At 50.9% G+C, this 20,538-nt stretch overlaps 1 protein-coding gene across 3 annotated transcripts; it reads left to right on the top strand.

Annotated features, from left to right (window-relative positions):
* Window positions 1–368: 368 nt before the first annotated feature.
* On the top strand, window positions 369–16,184 carry SNRNP70 (small nuclear ribonucleoprotein U1 subunit 70). Of its 3 annotated transcripts, none has more exons than XM_019741596.2 (10): window positions 369–588; window positions 1,343–1,499; window positions 2,914–2,976; window positions 3,079–3,133; window positions 8,009–8,073; window positions 8,215–8,277; window positions 8,950–9,031; window positions 12,228–12,329; window positions 15,195–15,282; window positions 15,393–16,184. In XM_019741596.2, the coding sequence occupies exons 2-10, from the start codon at window positions 1,353–1,355 to the stop codon at window positions 16,015–16,017; spliced, it is 1,290 nt and encodes a 429-aa protein (XP_019597155.1). In that variant the 5' UTR covers window positions 369–588; window positions 1,343–1,352; the 3' UTR covers window positions 16,018–16,184. The 3 variants fall into 3 exon arrangements, with proteins under 3 accessions (XP_019597155.1, XP_019597153.1, XP_019597154.1); XM_019741594.2 differs by having other exon boundaries at window positions 15,366–16,184; XM_019741595.2 differs by lacking the exon at window positions 369–588 and adding an exon at window positions 868–975 and having other exon boundaries at window positions 15,366–16,184.
* The last annotated feature ends 4,354 nt before the right edge of the window (window positions 16,185–20,538 follow it).

Below are 20,538 nucleotides of genomic sequence, written 5' to 3'. Positions count from 1 at the left end.
AAGGGTTAGGCACCTAAGTAATCATACTATTCACATGCGGACTTTTTGCCAGGCAGCGGAAGGGTACACACGATACAAGCCGATTCACGCATGCGCACAAGACTCCGGAAGTGTGTTTGGGAAAGGGGCGGGGCACCGAGTAAAGTCTCGCGGACACAGGCAGTTGGAGTACTGAGCGCGAGGCAGAGGGGCAATGCTTGGTAAAGACCGCGCGTGCGTACTGCGGGCTCCAGCCGGCCGCGGCAAAAATTTAAGGTGCCGGAAGGCGGGGCAGTGATCTTGCGCGTGCGCAGTGCCCACAACAGCGCCCGGTCCATGTGTGGGCAGGGCTCATCTCGCGCGGCGCGTGCGCAGTGCGCGCGGCGGAGGGATTTGAGACTGGTTCCACCTTTTGCCCCTGTCGCCAACCGAGGCCGCGCGGGCTCCTGAGCAGCGGCCTGGTTCGCGCGCTGAGCTGGCGGCGGAGGCAGGAGAGCGCGGACGCCGCTGGAGTCCTAGCCAGAGAAGGAGTCCCTTCTGTTGAGGGGCCACCGCAGCCGCCGCGAGCCCTCGGACCGTCGTCAGGTCGAGGAGGGCGCCGCGCGGCGGGTGAGTGTGACTGAGTGGCCTTACCGGGTGCGGGGCTGCTACCCACAAGCCCCGCGGTGGGCCCCGGTCGCTTTCCCGCAACCGGGCCCACTTCCCGCGCTACCGCCACAACACCTTTTTGTACCCCGTTACCTAGCTAGAACCTTGGGCGTTTAGGGCCTCCTTCCACAGCACTCCCGCGGTCCCTTACCCACAGGCCCTTGCGATGTGTTGCCTTTTCTCTTTCCTGTCGCCGCCGCGTCCTGGACCCTTACCCATAATTCCTTTCGCCTTTGGGGGGGGGGGCCAAGATCTATTACCCACAAGCCCTTGGCTTTAGGGGTTTGCTAATTATGACCCTCTCCCGTTGATCAGAGACCTCCTGCGATCCTCGCCTTGTTCTCCAAGGTATGGGACCACCAGCCGCTACTGCTCTGGACCGCTGTCAGGAGCCTTGTTTTCCCCAGAATCCCCCAGGGGACCTCTCAGCTCCACATTTCCTGGCTCCGGACTCGGAGACTACCTAGAAACCTTTTTCAGTCTTTGTTTCCCTTACGGGACTTGCCCCACCCGCACACAGCCCTTTTCCAAGAACTTGCTTTCTCATTCAGGTTTACTTTTTTCCCTGGTGACGTAGAATTACGCCGTGCCCTTACAGAACCTATTTTAATACGAAGACTTCCCCTATTTTCCTCTTTTCTTGGGAATAAGGGATTATAGGAACTCATCTCTACAAGCCCATCCTAACATAAGGCTGGTTCGCTTCTGTTCTCAGACTTGGCAAGATGACTCAGTTCCTGCCGCCCAACCTTCTGGCCCTCTTTGCTCCCCGTGACCCCATCCCATACCTGCCACCCCTGGAGAAACTGCCACATGAAAAACACCACAATCAACCTTACTGTGGCATTGCACCCTACATCCGAGAGTTTGAGGTGAGTTCACTGAGCAGACTTGGAGTGGTTTGGGATCTGGGGGTCTTGGGGAGGCTGTTCTGGATTTGGGATTCCAGTCTCTGGCGGTTTTCTAGCTGTGTGACTTAGGCACATGATTTATTCTTTATGATCCTTAGTTTGCCTGTCTTAAATGGAGTTGATAATATATCCCTTGTTGGGTTTTTGTGAAAATTCAGTTAAGTAGCAGTTGAGGATTCAAGACTCTGGAGTTAGGTGATCCTTGGCTCGCACGCATCATTTATCAGCTGTGTGACCTTGGGCAAGTGGTGTGTCCTCTTAGTGCATTGATTTCTTCATCCTTAGCAACGGGGTAATATATTTTCCTCATAATATTGAAGGGTAGTTAACTGCAAGGTATATGTTGTGGGGCTTGGCTGTCAGCAAATATCGGTGTTATTGTTACATTTCTGATATTAATAGGGTGATGTTCATAAATGGTTAGCACTGTGTGATAGGGTGCATAAGGCCACAGGACTTACGAATTTCAGCTCTGCACCCTCTGGATAAACATGAATACACGACTTAGGTTCTTGAGCCTCAGTTTTTTTCATTCGTAAACTGGAGATAACAACATCCACCTCTTAAGGTGCATCAGAGCACACCTGAGAAGTGCTGGCACACAGCCAGAAGTCAGAAGAAGGAAGTTCTGGCATTGAGGGGGAATGGGCAGCTGGAGGTGAAGAAAGTCGCAAAGCAGAAGTTAGTAGAGAGATAACAGAAGATTGGCTCTTTAGTAGGATTTGCCATCCTCAGTGAACCAGCACTTAGGAAATGTTAGTAGCCAGTTAAACTAATTTAATGGCTACAGGCTAGTGACACCCTTTGGTGATATGAGTCGTGCCAGTTACTATTTAATGAGTGGTTGGTGAGACCTTCAAGAACTGCGTTGGCCCTCAAAGGGTGTTCAGTTGTCTGCTTTTGAGCACTGCACTGTTGGCTCCTTTCACTTCAGGCCTAGTCCTGATTCTGATCTGTGATAAAGGACAAATCGGTTGCAGATTGGTGCTCTTGATAAACACAAAGGAATTATTTTCATTTTTCTAGCATTTTCAAAGACTACAAAATAGAAGATAAAATTTTTATCAAGTTTTACAGGTATAAAAACTCACATCACATTGCTGTAGAAGTTTCTGAATACTACTTAGTCCTGATTTCTGTACTACTTTTGTCGCAGACCAGTAACAGTTTGCTGATAGCATTGGTCCATTGACCGTGCTTTGGTCTTCACCACTCCCCCGCCTCCACTGGCTTGGGAACTGTCCTTGTTTGTTTGCTTGTTTGTGTGTGTGTGGGGGGGTGATACATGGCTGAGATGCTTATTTCCTGGATGGGTAGGTGTCCCTTGCCATTTCCCCAGTCACTCCCTCCATGTCACCTCTCTTCTTGTTCCCAGGACCCTCGAGATGCCCCTCCTCCCACACGAGCAGAAACTCGGGAGGAACGCATGGAGAGAAAGGTATGTAATATTTTGCCCTGTATTTTTTGCCACTTCTCAAGAACATTCCTTGACATCAGGGCACTTCCATCTGCATTGAATTGTCTATCTTTCTCCTGACAGAGGCGGGAAAAGATTGAGCGGCGACAGCAGGAAGTGGAGACAGAGTTAAAAATGTGTAAGTCTCTCTTTCATTCTCTCAGATTTCTTCTTCAAACCGTCTTGTGTTTCTCTCCCCCAAGTCAACCCCACGTCCCTATTTTGGGAAAGTGGGGTGGTCAGTTCACTTTTTAGCTCACCATTTGCCAAGCTCTGTTTGGTTTAGGCATTTAAGCTGGAGAGTGTGGAGTTGGGAATGGCAGGAAGGGAGAGCTGTGGTACTTGGGCTACGTACTGCAGGGGCGTGCTGTTGGAGGGGCTGCCACAGCCCAGCTGGGTCTCACAGGCTAAGGCAGTGAGGTCCCGGCAGTGAGGCATTCCTGGCTCCACTTTAGCTCACTGTTCCATTCCTTGCAGGCACAGGAGGAATTGGGAGCAGTGACACATACTTAGTAGCCCTTAACCAGATTTTGCAACCTTAAATGACTCTTTGTTTTTAGAGCAAGGGCTTCCTAGTCAAAAAACTTGGGTTTTTTTCCTACACCCCTGAGGCTATGATGAATCCCTTTACTCTGAACCTTATTCCCTGGAGTGGTACATTTCCTCAGGACGCTTAGATAAATGTCTGACATCTAAGTACCTGAGCGTCTAGCCTAGAGCTCTCTGGCCCCTGGCTCTTAGTGTAACTGCCTTCCTGTCCTTTCTCCAAGGCCCCAAAAGCATCTCAGACTGTTCAAAGCACAGTCAGGATTTTCTCTCCCCACCAATCTGGTCTCCTTTGGATGTTTTGTTCCCTGGGACATGGCCATCCAACTTTGTAAGACCTCAGTTGTTGCCACCCAGTTTGTCTTTAACGCCTTTTTTCCCCCTTTTCCCAGCCTGTCACCAAGACCTATCTCTGTTACTCTCTAAATGTCACAATTTTGACTCTTTCCTCTGTGTCCACCACCACCCAGGTCTCCTCTTACTTGGAACCACAGTAAGAGTCTAACTGCTTTACCTCCATCTCTGCCCCTGCCAAATCCTGTGGGTCTTTTTTAAGTACAACTCTGTACCTTTCTCTGCTAACAGCTTCCTTTTGCTCAGTATAAAGACCGTAGTTCCCTGCTAACTGTTCCAGACGTGTCATACACCATGTTCCCCTCCTGCTCTAGCCACACTGGCCTCTTCTCATATCTCATCCTTACCAGATGGTCTCCTGTCATTGGGCCTTTGCTCAGGCTATTCCCCAGGTCTCAATGGTACCTTGGTTTATGTGTAACAGCCCTTATCTCAGTTCAGCCATCACTCCTCAAGGAAGCCTTTTCTGACTTCCTTGCTCAGGTCGAGCCCCCTTATACACTGAAAGCCCCGAGTCCTGGAGGTTGGTCACTTCAATCTACAGGAAGATTCGCTGATAAATATCTATCTCTACATCATTGGTTCATAAGTGCTCCAAGAAGGCAGGATTTGCTCGCCATTGTAGTTCCAGCTCCTATAGGACGTGACACACAGAACTATTGGCAGTAGTTAACTTGGAGAGTCTTGCAGGTCTGCTGTTAGGGCACAGGCCTTGTGGTCTGACCCATGTGAGTTTGAATTCCACCTCTGCTACTTATAGCCATGTGACCTTGGATAAGTCACTTCTCCCCTTGGAAGTTGCTTTCCGCACTTTAAAAATGGGATCCTGACATGTTAAAGGACGTTGTGAGGATGCAATGAGCCAAATTCATAATGTGGGAAATTGTATAGGATAAACTGACCTAGTTTCTTTAACAAATAAATGACAAGAAAAGGGGGGGGGCAGGGAGTGGGCCATATGGATTAGAGTCAGAAGAGACATCAACCAAATGATAAATGTGGAGCTTTTAGGATCTTGATTTACATGAACTAACTATAAAAATCCAGTTTTGAAATAATTGAGGATATCTGGACATTTTAGGTTAAGGAATTAATGTTAACTTTTTTTCCCCCTTCTTCCACCTCCCCCCACATTCCGGTTCAAGCCGTTGTTTCTCAGTCTAGTTGTGTAGGACACAGCTCCCTGGCCCATGCTGGTATTATGAGCCTTGCGGCCCCCCCCCCCCCCCAGCAGTTGGTTGCCAGTCATCTGTCATGGCAGCTCTCGTCGCTGCTGCTGGCCCCTCATGATGGCTGCCGGCCACTCGCTGGCCACCAGCTGCTCATGGCAGCACACAGCAGCCATCGGCTGCCTACCCTGGCCACCCCTGGCCACCAGCCGCTCACCGCAGTCCAGCTCCAGGGAGAGCTGTTGTTCACAATCTTAGCTGTAGAGGGCGCAGCTCACTGGCCCATGTGGGAATCGAACCAGCATTCTAGGAGCATGGCGCTCTAACCACTTGAGCCACGGGCCGGCCCCTAATGTTAAGTTTCTAAGGTGTAGTAACAGGGCTGTGGTTATGATTTTCTAAAAAGTCTGTTAGGGACTAAAGTGGTATGTCTGGGGTTTGATTTTAAAAAACTGGTGGGGCGGGGGTAGAGCAGAAAACAAGTGTGGCTGTGTTGATAATTGAAGCTGGTTCACAGGGGTTCATTATGCTGTTCTCTACGTCCTCAAGTGTTTGAACTTCTCCAGAATAGAAAAAAAAAGAATGGGTCAAGTATACTGTGTTTCCCCGAAAATAAGACCAAACTGGAAAATAAGCCCTAGCATGATTTTTCAGGATGATATCCCCTGAACATAAGCCCTAATGCATTTTTTGGAGCAAAAATTAATACATGACCTGGTCTTATTTTCAGGGAAACATGGTAGTAGGGTTTCTATGCCCCTGAGAGCCTCCATGCCCAACTGGAAGCTTGCTGTGCCGTGCTACAACTAATAGATTAACAGCTACCATTTGAGGGGACCTGGTCCCTTGCTGAGCACTTGATATATTTCATGTTATTGACTTCTCACGGCTTCTAAGGGCTGCAGGTGTCATTAGTCCTGTTTTTAAGATGGAGAAAATGGAGGCTTGTCAAGGCTGAGTGTGCTTGCCAAGAGTGGGGGTTTCTGAGCTACTTCCTCTGCCATCTAAAAGCCTAATGAGGTTTCCCAACTCCATAGTACAGTCCTTTGAGCCCCTGCTGTGGGCTGCTACCTAGATAATTAATTCTCACAACCAATCATTTCCCAGGGGAGGGTTGCCAGCAGGATGCACTGCAGTGGGTGGGTGGGTATGTGTGCCTGCTGATTGGTGAACTGCCCACCAACTTCTTTGCCACCCTCTTATCTGACGTGTTCTTCAGTAACGTGGGTACTGTTGGCTTGGCTGCGCTAGCCTTTACCCTTAGTCACATTCCTGGGCCCCTGGGTAAGCTAGAACTACAGAGACTCACAGTACGCCAGGGTGGTTTCCCCTTTCCTCTGCTGAACGTCTGCATGCCACCTGTCAGGAAGCTCAGCTCTGCTGTTTGGCCCTCAGCTCCTCACTGCCCCAGGCGCAATCAGTGGTCCCACTGTAGTGTTCCTGCCACACCTGCTAGACCACCTACTGCCTGGTGTTAGCAAGGTGTATCTCCTGATGCTGCTTGAACACCCTCAGATGTTGTCATCTCAGTGAGCCTGTCCCAACCTCATTAAAACTCTCCGTCTCTCTCATCGTCCAATAGAACTAGATGATCTCCTTATTTCCCTTGTTTACTGTCAGCCTCCCTTCATTAGCGTATGAGCTCCAAGAGGGCAGGGGGATCTTATTTATCGTGCTTGCTATTGAATCCCCAGCACCTAGGACAATTACAGGCACATACAAGTGCTTAACAGATACCTGTTGGATGAATGGATGAGAGCGACCCAGTGCCAATTGAGAGACCTGGGCACAGGAAATGTCAACCCAGAGGGATGGGGTATGGGGGGAACCCTGAGGGGAGCAAGCATAGTGGTGGAGTTGTCTTTAGAGACCCCCATTAGTTTCCAGGTCCCTTAAATTTGGGCTTAGTCTTCTACTTTTTAAGGAATTCCCAAAGTCATTTGGAACTTAGTTTGTATTTGTGGCCAAACCCTCTCACAGGAAACAGATCTGTGATTATTTCTCTGATTTCTTGCAATACCTAAACTATCTTCCTAAGAAGCCAGTGCCCAGGGGTTCGGCAAAATGATGGTAAATAATTCTCAGTGTCCAGCACAGTGTCTGGACTGGATGTGTTCAGTGTTAATTTTTTTTCCTCATGTCCCAGAATATGGCAAGTCCTTCTGAGGGCAGCACTATATCGTAGAAGAACCTCCTCCTCTGTGCAATGGGCAGGGTGCCTTTGGGGCCCTGACAGGTGTCAAAGGCCGTTGTGTGTTCTGGGGCCACCATACATGGGGAAAAGCACTTCTACCCAGGACTGACCCATGAGAATCACCTATGAACTGGTTTTGTAATAGATTCTGGTTCCTATCTGTGGACATGGTTATTCCCGGTGGCGTGTGGTGGTAAGGCTGGGAGTAAGGATGGGATCATCCTCTTGTGAGCTCCAGCACCAGCCCTGGGTTCCTCCCTGAGGCCACAGGGCATGGGGAGGAAAGCAGGGCTTGGACTCCTCTAGGCTCCCATTCCTTGCTGGATGGTTGCGTGATCTCAGGTTTCTCTGTCGGCTGCAGTTGCAGGCTGTGCCAGTGGGTGGCAGTGTGACTCTGTCGTTGAGAGAGGAAGCCTGCACCTCTAGGGATCAAGGGCTTAGGCTGCCAGTCCAGCTTAGTTACAACTGGGAACAACTGGGAACAAAGGGGCCTTAGGATATGTAGATCTGAAGTGGCAGTTAGGCCGGCCCCCATCCTGTCAGCTTGAAGTCAGCCTTGTCCCCTCCCCTAACGCATCAGCCTAAATCGACCACTTGGATAAAGGCTGCTGTGCTTGGGAAACGGCCTCAGAGGGCATGCCACGGTCTCCGGGTCACAAGTTTTCTTCTATCTGATGGGCCTCTGCACATCTGTCCTGCTGCATGAGACTACTAATACCTTCTACTCACAAATTCTCTTCTTCCTCCACAGGGGACCCTCACAATGATCCCAATGCTCAGGGTGATGCCTTCAAGACTCTCTTTGTGGCTAGAGTGGTGAGTCCCAGACCCTGGAGCCCCAGAGGAGTCTGGAACCCGGGTGGCTGAGCTTGGTTGTGGACAAAGGGTAATAGGCTAGGTCCTGGGCGTTGGGACAGCTCGCTTCTCCCACTTAACTTCGCATCTCTTTCCTTGTAGAACTATGACACAACAGAATCGAAGCTCCGGAGAGAGTTTGAGGTGTACGGACCCATCAAAAGAGTGAGTGGACTGGGCAGGGGTATCTGGATTGGGGGTGTGTGGAGGGAGGGAAAAGGCTGGCTCCCAGCCCTGAGAACGCAGTGCATCATTTCAGGGCTTTGGAGTCCATGGCCCGGCTTACATCCTGACCACACTTCCACGTCTCCAACTTTGGGTTGCAGAAGTAAATTTCAGAAGTGATGAGTGCTTGTTGATGATTTAGAGCAAGGGTTGGCAAGCTACAAACTTCCTATTTATAAACAGTGTTTTCTTGGTATGCAGCCAGGCGCATTTATTTATTGTCTGTGGCTGCTGTTGCTGTAAGGCAGAGTCGGGTAGTTGCAACAGAAACTGTGTGGCGCTCAGAGCTGGAAATGTCTGCTGTCTGATCCTTTATAGAAAACTTAGCTGATTCGTATCTCAGAACAAGGCTTGGTGTTTAACTGACATTTCCTCATTTAATTTAAAAGTCACTTAAATGCTCTGGGCAGCAGTGCGGACTCGTGCACAGGAACTGCTAAGCCCAGCGCCGTGAGGGCATCGGGCACTCGGGGCTCTTGAAGGACAGAGAGGGTCGGAGGCATCCGTCACTGGCGTCACCCAGCCGGGGCCTGGCACACAGGCTGTGTGAGTGATGGGATGAGATATCCCTGGGTCAGAACTAACCTCTACCCCTGCCGCCTGCCCCCCCAGATACATATGGTCTATAGTAAGCGGTCAGGAAAGCCCCGGGGCTATGCCTTCATCGAGTATGAACATGAGCGAGACATGCATTGTGAGTACCTCCTGCCTGAGCCCTGCCTTCTGACCCTCTCTCTTCTCTGCTGCCCCAGCCCCTTCCCGTCGTCTGTCCCCACCTCCCACCCTGCCAAACCTGACATTAGTAATGTCTCTTCTCCTCCTCCCTGTTTCTGATGTATCTTTTTTTTTTTATATATACATGTTTTTTAAAAAACAAAAACCAAAATTCCCCACAACGTGTGTGTGTGTGTGTGAACCCGGGGAGGTAAGTGTCACACGTTGAACCTCGGGCAGGGAGGGAACTGGGTGGGGGCTGGGGCTAGCTGGAGGTGGGGGGAGGGGTCGGATTTTCGGGGAGCCTCTCCCCATTCCCCCCATAAGTTGGGGGCAGCGAAGTTGGAACGAGGACTGGCCTTTGAACCAGCCCTCTCTTCCCCCCAGTAGAGCTGGGGCTGGGCCACCCGACCCTCCGCCTCCCCACCCCCGGCCCCCCACCCTGTTCCTCAGCGGGCTGTGGGCTGGTAGGCGTGTTCAGCGCCTGCCCCCACAACTCCAGAGCCCCCTTTGAGGCTGCGGCGGCATCCACATGGGCAGGGATGGGTGGGTGGGGGTGGGCATGGCTGCGGCGTGTCCAGGGGCCGCCGTATTAATTGACTGTTCTTATTGTCACTGCAGCCACCACGCAGCTGGCTTGCAGCTGATGCTTACGCTCCCCTTACAACACCTCAGTGTATGGTTGGTATAAGGGTTTGTATCATGGGTAAGATCACTCAGCACCGCACACCAGCCCAGCTTAGCCAGGCAGCTCAGGAGCAGTGAGGTGTCCCTCCTATCCCCAGTCGCCCCCTCAGCCTCCCTGCACCCAGAACCCTTTCCTTGTTTGGGTGCCCTTTGTCCCTCCTGACCCCTGATCCATATGCTCTTTGGTAATCCTGCTGATCCCAGGAGGGGAAGGATGAATCCTGGTGGGAAAGGCAGTTGGCCTCTCCACTTGGGCTCCACCCAACCCTGTGACTTAACTGGCTTCGTGATGTCAGCGGCAAGGTGGTGGGAATACTGAAGATGGGGTGCATTAGGGCCAGGGCTCCCTGTGGAACCCTTCATCCTTCGGCTCCCTGCCCCGTGCCTTCTGTGGGGCTGTCACTGTGATGGCCCTGGAGAATCTTTTTGGTTGCTAGATTTGGGGCGCTCTGCCCCATTCCTGTCTGCTGTATCATGGTCGAGGCCTCACGAAGGGCTATGGTGCCCAGCTGCTCTCCAGAGTGCATGGAGTTTAGGGATTGGGGTGTGGGAGGGATCAAGTGACAGGCTGCAAACAGCTGAATGAAGGTGTTGTAGAGTTTACTTAAGACTCTTCCACTCTCTAGAGACCTAAGGGACGGGGGGAGAGAGAGAAAGAGAGAGAAGTCTAGATGTATACACACGTTTTCTTTGCTGTTAATCCGGGGTTGGGCTTCTTCTGGGGTTTGGGACACTGAACCAGAGCAGGGTTCCTTTGCTTGACTGTTCCTGGTCCTTCAAATTTCTTCCCTGACTACCCTCTTCTGGGTTCAGGGGCCAAGTGGCCCCTTCTCAGATCATGGGCAGTACTCCATCTCCCGGACCCCAAGGCTGTCCCATGTGCCATCCTTGGGGCTGAAGCAGGTGGTGGGAGGGAATGTGGAGTTCGAGGTAGAGAAGTCATTCCATGTGCCAAGAGGGAGGCGGGGCGTGTGCCTAGTCTAGCGTGGACTTCACGGGAAAGGTGAGGGCGGACAGGTTTCCTAAGGCCTCCCCAGCCTTCCTTTTAAATTCAAACAAGATAGGCCCAGGGCTTTCCAGTGCCCAGACTTGGTGTTAATCCTTGTCTCCCCCTCTTTCAAGGCCTCCATGAGGTTTCTTTGGGGTTCCCCACTTCCTCGGCCTGTCTCCAGGTGCTGCAGGAAATGTGGTTTCTTCTCCCTCTCTGGTTCCCTAGAACCTCTCCCCCATTTCCCTGCCCTGTAGCTTTAGCTCACCCCATGGTGGTGGGTGTGGGGTCTGTGCGCGTGTTCAGGTAAGCTTGGGGGCTCCAGGTAAGCGGTCCCGTGTCCCCCCCCCGGGAAGCCCGCCTCCTCGCCAGGCCCCCAGGAGTTGCCGAGCCCCCCCCATCCCGCTCGGTTTGGACACCCGCAAGGCTGGCATCGGTAAATGGCACCTTTTTCTCTTCCTCTGGTTGTTATTTGGGGGGGAGCGGGCTGGGGCGGGGCAGGGTAATGTGGTTGGTTGAGGACAACCCCCTAGGCCAGGGCTGGGGGTGGGAAGCAGGGACTTTTTTGGCCTTCCCTACAAGCCCCCACGTGAGACAGGCCAGGGGATTGGGCCTGCTCTTCGCTGTGCCCTGTCCAAGTATGGGAACTTGCCTCTCCCTTCTACTCCCCACTCTTCCTGAGGCTCAGGCTGGGGTTGGCCACCCAGCGTGTGTTGAGCTGGGGGATGTGGAGGGAGAGATGGGATGGCAGCTGGGGTTGGGTGGCAGTCAGTCATCTCAGGTAAGGCAGGCATTTTCAGTAGCACCGCACGTCTCCCATACCTCCCTCCACTTGCCCTCTTCCCCACCTGCTGTAGGGGGCCCCTCCAGGCCCCCTGGGAGCACCATAACCTGCCCTTCTGCTCCCTGCCATCTTCTAAAGATTTCTCCCACCCCTTCTGGTTCATTTTCTGTTCTGATGTCTGTTCACCCTATGCTCACCCTCACCTCCCCTCTCCCCCCAAGAAAAACAAACAAAACCGGTGTGAACTCTGGGGTGCGGATAGGCCCAGCTGGGCCTCCTCCCCCAGCATGATGTTTTAGGGTGCATGCCGGGAGTTGTGGAGGAGCCCCCTGCTGTGGGGACAGCAGAGTCCAGTCTTAAGTTAACCTCCGGTTTCTTTGCAGCGACTTTTGGCCGCCTTGATGGGAGGGGGCTGCTCTGTCGATTGGGAGTAGGAAGGGCCTAGAAGCCCCGGGGTTGGCAGTTGTGGGTGGTCTTGCCCCCCAATAGTGATTGGGGGTGATGAGGAAGCAGGTGCTGAGATGGAGCAGGCCCCTCCCTGGTTGGGAGAGGGTTGGTCTGGCCGACAGTAGCCTGGCTGTGTGTTGGGTGTGTGTGCGCGAGTGCCAGTGCCTTGATGGGGACATGTGGGGTGGGGGTGCTGTGGAGCTGGGCCCTGTCCTGACTAGAGCACCCTCTGGGGACTTCTCCCCTCCCCCCTCTCCACGTCTGTTGCAGCCGCTTACAAACACGCAGACGGCAAGAAGATTGATGGCAGGAGAGTCCTTGTGGATGTGGAGAGGGGCCGAACCGTGAAGGGCTGGAGGCCCCGGCGGCTAGGTGAGCACTTCTTGCCCATGCAGGGCTCCCAAGGATCGCGTACTCAGTGGCTTCGTTCTCACCTCTTTCTTCTGCATCCTCTGCTGCCTTCTGTCTTCTCTGCCTCTTCTCACTGGCCCACAGCTGCTCACATCCTCCCTCCCTCTCTCCAGCTCACCCTGTTTCATATCACAGGTGCCTGTCTTCTCATTCTGGGTTACCAAGTCCTGGGAGCCGGAGCACTGGCCTGCAAAGGCCAGCCTGCGACCAAAAGCCAGCTGGTGGCATACCCCTCCTCCCTCATTCTCTTCACATTGGAAACTGGGAATAACCTCAGTTCACTGAGCTCAGCATCTGATGCCCAGCTTGGCAAGTGGCATGTGGTGGGCCTTGTAAATGTCACTTACCTGCTTGCACTCTGCTTTTACTCGTGTGTTCGTTTTGTTCATTGATTCAGCAAATGCCTGCCTGTTTGATCACCAGCTGTGTTCCAGGCTTCTAGGCAAGAGCCAGACATACATAGCTCTGGCCCTCAGAGCCTCCTACTTTTCGGTCCCGCTCACTGTGTTGCCAGTTGTCATTCACTGTCTCAGTCAAGGTCAATTTGGCTGCAAGTATCAGAAATATGATTGAGCTTCCTGAAGTGTAAAGGGGCCTTGTCAGTGTAGACTCCTGGGTATCTTTTGGAGCCCAGAGACATGCGGTGCCAGTGGGCCTCAGGAGGACCTGGTAGCCAGATCTTAAAGCTGTCAAGGGCCACCTCTGGCATCTCTGCAGCTTGCGTCTGCCTTAGCTGCTGTCCGTGCAGACTGTCCTCGCACTGGCCCAGTGTGGCACATCTCCCTGCTTCGGGTGGATGGATCGGAGTGGCTCAGTGTTCGGCTGGACTTGGGCCCCAGGTGCTGCCACTCCAACATGCCTGCTGAGAACTGAGTCCTGCAAGGATGAGTGACAGCTCTCAGAGAAGATGGCCTTCCCTGGGCAGACACCCAGGTTGATCCCATACCCTCTGCTCTCAGTCCTGCCTCCCAGCTTGCTGATCTCACTCTTGACTTGCCTGTGCTGTGCAGACCACACACTCATCTGCTGAATCTCTGAGCTTGATAAATAGGTTCTCACTTGCTCTCTGGTTTCTCTTGCTCTCTGGGTAGAATGGCTTCTTCAGAATCTATTTCCTGTTGTGGTAGAATCCTGGAATCCCAGAATCTTCTAGTTTGATTGGCATTCAAACTTTCTAATGGTGATCCTGACCCGGTATACATGCAAAACTACATATAACCCAAACAAAAGTTTCATGAAACAGTAATTGTCTTTTCTACGGCATTGTAGTACTTTATATTGTTGTTTTGTTTTTTATAAATTTTGTTGGGGAATGTTGGTCAACAGTGTGTTTCTCCAGGGCCCATCAGCTCCAAGTCCAGTTGCCGTTTTCAATCTTTAGTTGCAGGGGGCGCAGCCCACCATCCCATGTGGGAATTGAACTGGCAACCGTGTTGTTGAGAGCTCGCGCTCTAACCAACTGAGCCATCGGGCCGCCCCTCCAGCAGCTCAGCGGCAGCTCATTGTCTTCAGTCTAGATGTGGAGGGCGCAGCTCACTGGCCCATATGGAATTCAAACCGGCAACCCTGTTGTTCAGAGCTCGCGCTCTAACCAACTGAGCCCATACTGTTGTTGTTTAATATACTGGTTGCAACCTATCAAATTAGTGATGTGATCCACTGCTAGGTCATCATCTGAAGATGGAAAACACTAGTCTATTCTACCCCGTACCTGTGACATTCCAGGTGGCTGGTCACTTGCCTGCCTCTGTTTGAATGTCTGATAATCCAAGCAGCCTTTCTCCTTTTTCCCCCCTCACCACTCACTGCTCTTGCCTCCAGCTTGCCTCACGGAACTTTTCTTCCAGGCAGTGAGTGAGCTACAGGAGAGCCGCCTAGGAGTCAGTCCCAGCTCTGCACTGTCCTTGCTGACTCACCAGGGCCAAATGGCTTTGTCTGAGTTTGTTTGCCCATCTGAAGAAGGGGACTATCCACTGCTCCTTGGGGTTGTTCAGTCAGTCATTTTACGACTCTTGTCCTCAATGCTGTACCACGTGCTGGTCACAGTGAGCAAAGCTGGACATAGCCCCGACTCTTACGGTGCATTACTGGCTCGGGGGAGGCAGGTGTTACCACGCACACAATTTGAAATCGCAGGTACAGTTCTGGGAAGGAAATGTATATGGTCCATGAGTGGATAGTGCAGAACGGCTTCATCTGGTAGGTTAGGGATGGCTTCCTGAGGAAGTGATGGTGGGGCTAACATGTGAAGAAGGGTCAGTAGGAGTCAATGAGACAAGAAGGTGAGGTTCCAGGGAAAGAGGTGGATGGTCCCCAAAACTGGAGAAGAGCGGAGCTGAGTATGAGGAGACTGAAAAATGCTTGGAACATCCAGAGCTGGGGCCCTTGGTTTTAAAGATAGGCAGGAGCCAGCTCTTGCAGGCCCTCATAGCTGCTTGGTAAGTTTGGACTGTGGGCCGTGGGGAGCAGTTGAAGGCTTTGAGGCAGATCACGTTTTCGGGTAGAAAGATCACTGTGGCTTTGGTGAGGTGGCGGGTTACATGATGTGAGGGAGGGTTTGTGAGCGGCTGTGTATAGTACCCAGTGGTTAAGAACATGTCCCTTTGGAGCCTCCTTACAGGTGATTGTCAGCTGGCACTTTGTGGAGGTCCTGTAACCTCTGTAAAGCTCATTTGTCATGTTAAGAGAGTGTTGGCGAAGTGTCCACAGTATTTGGCCCCATAGACACCAACAGAGATGGTGTCTTTTCCTTTGCTCTTCTATGCCTCTCGCTTCTACCTCAGTCCCTGCCCAGGCTGACCCTCTGTTTGTCTGCCCTGCCTCCAGGAGGTGGCCTAGGTGGTACCAGGAGAGGTGGGGCTGATGTGAATATCCGGCATTCCGGCCGGGATGATACCTCCCGCTATGATGAGAGGTAAGATTGGGCAGCCGGTTTCCTGGGAAGGGGGGTGGTCACATGGGGGAGCCCTGCCACACACCTCTGCCCACCTCATCCAGGCCGGGCCCCTCCCCGCTTCCCCACAGGGACCGGGACCGAGACCGAGAGCGGGAGCGCAGGGAGAGAAGCCGCGAGCGGGACAAGGAGCGAGAAAGGCGACGCTCCCGCTCTCGGGACCGGCGGCGGCGCTCACGGAGTCGCGACAAGGATGAGCGGCGGCGCTCCAGGGAGCGGAGCAAGGACAAGGACCGGGACCGGAAGCGACGAAGCAGCCGAAGCCGTGAGCGGGCACGTCGGGAGCGGGAGCGCAAGGAGGAGCTGCGTGGTGGCGGAGGTGGAGGCGACATGGCAGAGCCCTCTGAGGCTGGTGATGCACCTCCTGACGATGGGCCTCCTGGGGAGCTGGGTCCAGACGGCCCTGATGGTCCAGAGGAGAAGGGTCGGGATCGTGACCGGGAACGACGTCGGAGCCACCGGAGCGAGCGGGACCGGCGCCGGGACCGAGACCGGGATCGGGATCGGGAGCATAAGCGTGGGGAGCGGGGTGGTGAACGGGGCAGGGATGATACCCGAGGTGGGGGTGGTGGTGGCCAGAACAACGGGCTGGAGGGTCTGGGCAATGACAGCCGAGACATGTACATGGAGTCTGAGGGAGGCGACGGGTATCTTGCTCCAGAGAACGGGTATTTGATGGAGGCTGCGCCAGAGTGAAGAAGGCCTCACCTGTTTTGTTTGGACGTGTTGTACTCAGCCCCTTACTGTCATCCTCTTCCCTCAGCCTTCTTGAACACCACATAAGTTTGTCAGCGAAGGGTAGGAGTCTCCTTATTTGTTCTGGTTTCTTGGATTTAAAAATAAAATTAATTTCCTCTTGCTAATAGGCACCTTGGTTTCTTCACTGTTCTTAATGTCTTCCGCAGAAGATGGTCACCTGACTTAACCCTACTTTGGTTTGTGTTCCAGGGTGTGCCTAGAATGTGAGCTTTTGACCTGAGGCCGGGGACACTCCGATACACCAGAGCTGTTTAAAACGGGATGAGGGGGAAAAAAACACAAAAAACGGGATGAGGAAGTCCGCTGTAAGCGTCCTTGATACCTTTGTGTTCCCCCCTCCCCTCACGTCTTCCACACATTGTTCATACCCCTCATTGGAGGCGGGTGGGGGTTGTAGCAGCTAGTTTACTTAGTGGAAGCTGCAACTTTGAATGTGTGAAAAGGGGAGCTGTTGTCTGAGTTGGAGAGCAGGGAAAGAGTTGATGAAATGAAACGTGAGAGCAAGGTACAAGGATGAGAAGATTGGGTAGAACAAAGTCTGCATGGGGCCAGGATGGAAAAGGGTCTACAGTTCATGATAGCAAGTTCACCGTTTCTCTTTTTACTTCAGACTTCCTACTGATGGTAGAGGAATAACAGGCAAGAAACAGAAGAGATTCCATCAACAGTTGAGATTTCAGTACATTTCTAGATAAAAGATTAGATATGGTGATAACATTTCAGTCTGGTGACCACTTGAGAAGGAAGCCAGTCAGCCTTGCAGCACCCTAGAGAGGCTCAAGGCTGCAACTCCAGGGAAAAGAGTAGCAGACAAGTTGGAATCTGAACTCAAACTTGTTTCAGCACTTGCCTGGGAGTTGAGCATTTGTTGCCTAGGCTATACAAGCTGGGATCTACTGTGATCTTAGAAGTTTCTCAACCTAAAGGCAAACTTGGCCTGATAACCCAGAGGCAGACTGTCAGTTACGTCTGACTGACATGTAAGAATCCTAGTTTGCTTTCTAACTGCTTAGGTCTTCATGTACACAACCAAAGCTAACAGGCATTTGAGAAAATCCAATAAGATCACAAGATAAATAGAAAAACGTCCTGGAAGAACAACTTAAGGAATAAAAATATGTCTAATAAGTGTATTTTCATAGATAACCCAGATGTTGCAACTAGGTTTCTGGAATTGGCTGTGTAAAATAGCCCATTTTGGACTAGCCTGGCACAGACCAGTTATAAACACTGAACAAAGTATATAAACAACTTGTGAAAGATATTGGGCAGCAACCAATGTAGGTGAGACTTAAGGGGGTCTAATTCCTAAGAAAAGGAAAGCACACAAGTGGATGTCATTTTGGCTTTTTCTTTGAGGACATTTGCTAATTTAACGGGGAATAGACCAAGTGGCAGCGTTCCGCAGGGCTGAGTTCACAGGTTGGACCAGACAGCTTGGACTTGGGGGGTAAAATTCCCATGTGAGGCATTGAGCCCCCAAATCTACATACACTCCCATCGAGGCATTTGCCAACTTGTAAGCTTATTGTCATTGCAAGACCCAAGCTGCTCATCAGAAGCAAGCAACGGAGACCATGCAGTTCTTGGGGAGACAGGTTGGGGTTCAAGGCCTGCCAAGGTGGAATGGCCATGCTTGAGATCCCCAGAGTGTCACAATATTAGAGTAAGGCCACAAATGAAATAGACCAGGCTTCATCGGGATTTAGGTGATCTTCCTGCCAGAAGAAAACCACCTTTGGAGGATACCCTTTAGAGCCTCTTGGATTTTTAGTACATAATGTTCAGCATATACTCAAATTATCAGGCGTATTAGAAAGAGAACTTGAATTACTGAAAACCAAGAGAAAAAAATAGACAATAGAAACAGACTCAGGCATGATTCTGATGTTGGAGTTAGCAGAGATTGAATTAACTATATGTGGGGCAGCCTGTCAGCTCAGTTTGTTAAGAGCACGGTGCTCTTAACAAACTTGTCAGTTTGATCCCCACGTGGGCCACTGAGCTGCGCCCTCTACAACTAGATTGAAACAACTACTTGGAGCTGATGGGTCCTGGAAAAAAATAATAGTTAAAAAAAATAATAAAAATAGGTAAGCCTGGGCATAGTAATCTGTGTGGGGGGGAATAACTGTATGTTCACAAAATAAGGAAAAATGGAGAATTTTCACATCTGGAATCTTAAAAAAGTCAAATGGAAATTTTAGAACTGGAGAACAACAAATTAAGAATTTAGTAGGTGCATTTGGTAGTTGATTAGATACTAGATAACCTGAAACATTCTTGTTAACACTAGAAGTGCGAGAGAAGTAAAAGAATTAGATGAATTTGAAAGTAAGAAATCTCATAATCTTAGGAAATTAACAATATATTTCACCAAAATAAGGAATTTAAAAGAAAACTAGACTCAGTTCAGCAAAGCAGTGGAGAAAGTCCCAGGATGGCAGTTTTTAGAGAGTACTTGGTCCAGGTTGGGGTCAAAGGACTGAAGTTTCCAAGGAGTTTTCAGGATAAAAAGATTCAGTATGATACCTGTTGTGATGGAGAATTGGAAAGGAACTGAGAATGTGATGAAAGAAAAGTAGATAGAAATCACAGAGGGAAAAAATGGTCAAGAAGGGAAGTGTAATCACAGAATACTGCTTGGGCCCTACAGTAACAATAAGTACTTAGACATAATGTGAGCACTTCATTGATCTAAAAACTGGTACCATAAAACTACCGTGAGGGGAGAGGGGAAAGGTAAGAGCAGAAAATCAATATACTGTGTTTCCCCGAAAATAAGACCTAGCCGGTCATTCAGCTTTAATGCATCTTTTGGATCAAAAATACAAGACCCGGTCCGACCCACTCCCCGGTCTTACATTAATTTTTACTCCAAAAGATGCTTTAGAGCTGATTGTCCGGCTAGGTCTTGTTTTCGGGAAAACACGGTATATTACAACTAACGTTGATAAATTGACAAATAGCATGTTACTTAGAAACAGAAGCAACTATCAGATTAAACATCTATTAAGTTGCCTCTTGCAGTGAGAATTAGGATGGGTTGGTGCTTTTCAATATTAGCTCTTCTGTATTTGACTTTGTTTTTAACTCTAGGTCATTTTTTTATTAAAATAGGAAAAGAAATACTATGAAGGAGGGAGGGATACACAAATTTACCAATTTCGTCTGACTTTGCAGAAGCCCCTTTCTTGGACTCCATACTCCCATCCAGTCCAGGGTGGGGTAACAGCCAGATTTCATAGTCTTGTCCACATTTCCTACATTTCTTGGGCCTCTAGAACATCTGATACCCCTGCCCACTTTCTTTTTAAAAACACTCTCTTATGGTTTCTCACCTGATTTCCTCATCCTTTTCTGGCCATTCTTTGTCCTCTTCCCGGTTTTCACATGTTAGGAGTTTTGAGGACTCAGCTTTAGTTCCTCTTCGTTCTGTGTAGCCTCTTTGTCCCCAGCATTCTTCTCCACTCCTATGGTTTTATTCACCACCTTTGTCCAAATTCTCAAAAGTGCTTGGGGGCCTCGGATCCTTTACGAGGCTCCTCAAATTTGGAATGTCCATTATCGGTCGTCCAGCATAGAACATCTTAGCAAAAGTCCCACAAGCACCTTAATACCCTCTTCTCCTCCACCTCTCAGTCCTCATATACAGTTGATCAGATGTCCACACATTTTCACATCTGTCCACCTGTCCATGCCTTTGCCCTGGTCTCAGCCATCATGGTACACTTGGATAGCCTCATGACTGGTCCCCTGTCTCCACTGTTGTTCTTATCCAATCCCGTTGCCACACGGTGGCCACAGTGACCTTCAGATACACATGTGAATATCACACTTTACTCTTTGGAATTACAATGAAGTCCAAAATCCTCAACGTGCCAATTCACAAGTCTATGCATAAATTGTATCCTGCCCACCGTTTCACCATCATAAACCAATCCTTACTCTGCCGTCCAGCCATGTGGGTTCTTTCTGCCTGGAAAGTGACCCGCTCCCCACCTCCTGATGATCTTACCTCCAAGGACTCTATGTCAATGTCCCTCTTAGATCATCACCTCCCCTCTCCCAATTCTGATCACAGTCGTAGTTGGTCGTCTACTTCCCCTCCACCATAGCCTAAGCTCCGTGAAGGCAGTGGGCTTCTCTCTCCTGCTCACTATCGTGTCCATCGTCTTGGGCCCAGATATTTAACGTACATTTGTCCAATGAACGTAGAAAAAAAGGGATAATAGAGGAGACAGACAGACGAGTGTGGCGCGCAGGACAGACAGACTGAGATGGAAGGTGGTGCAGACAGAGGCCACAATAGGAGGGATTGCAAACAGGACACACCGATGGGGGATGAGGGTAGGGCAGCCAGACAGGAGCGGCATAAGATGCAGCAGCTGCAGCGCCAGGAGCAGAGCTCACGCTGGGCCGCGCAGGAGGCGTCCGTCGTTTGGGGCGTGGCCTCGA

This window comes from Rhinolophus sinicus, linkage group LG11 (assembly GCF_036562045.2).
Source record: "Rhinolophus sinicus isolate RSC01 linkage group LG11, ASM3656204v1, whole genome shotgun sequence".
Lineage (NCBI taxonomy): Eukaryota > Metazoa > Chordata > Mammalia > Chiroptera > Rhinolophidae > Rhinolophus > Rhinolophus sinicus.
The sequence above is the reverse complement of the archived record's forward strand: the minus strand, read 5'-3'. Positions and strand labels throughout refer to the sequence as shown.

What these genes read in the sequence shown, in the direction of transcription:
- SNRNP70 (XM_019741594.2), top strand. Translation starts at nt 1,353, where the DNA reads ATGACTCAGTTCCTGCCGCCCAACCTTCTGGCCCTCTTTGCTCCCCGT. An exon ending in AGGAACGCATGGAGAGAAAG is followed by an intron (nt 2,977 to 3,078) that starts GTATGTAATATT and finishes TTCTCCTGACAG; the next exon opens with AGGCGGGAAAAGATTGAGCG. An exon ending in ACATGAGCGAGACATGCATT is followed by an intron (nt 9,032 to 12,227) that starts GTGAGTACCTCC and finishes CGTCTGTTGCAG; the next exon opens with CCGCTTACAAACACGCAGAC.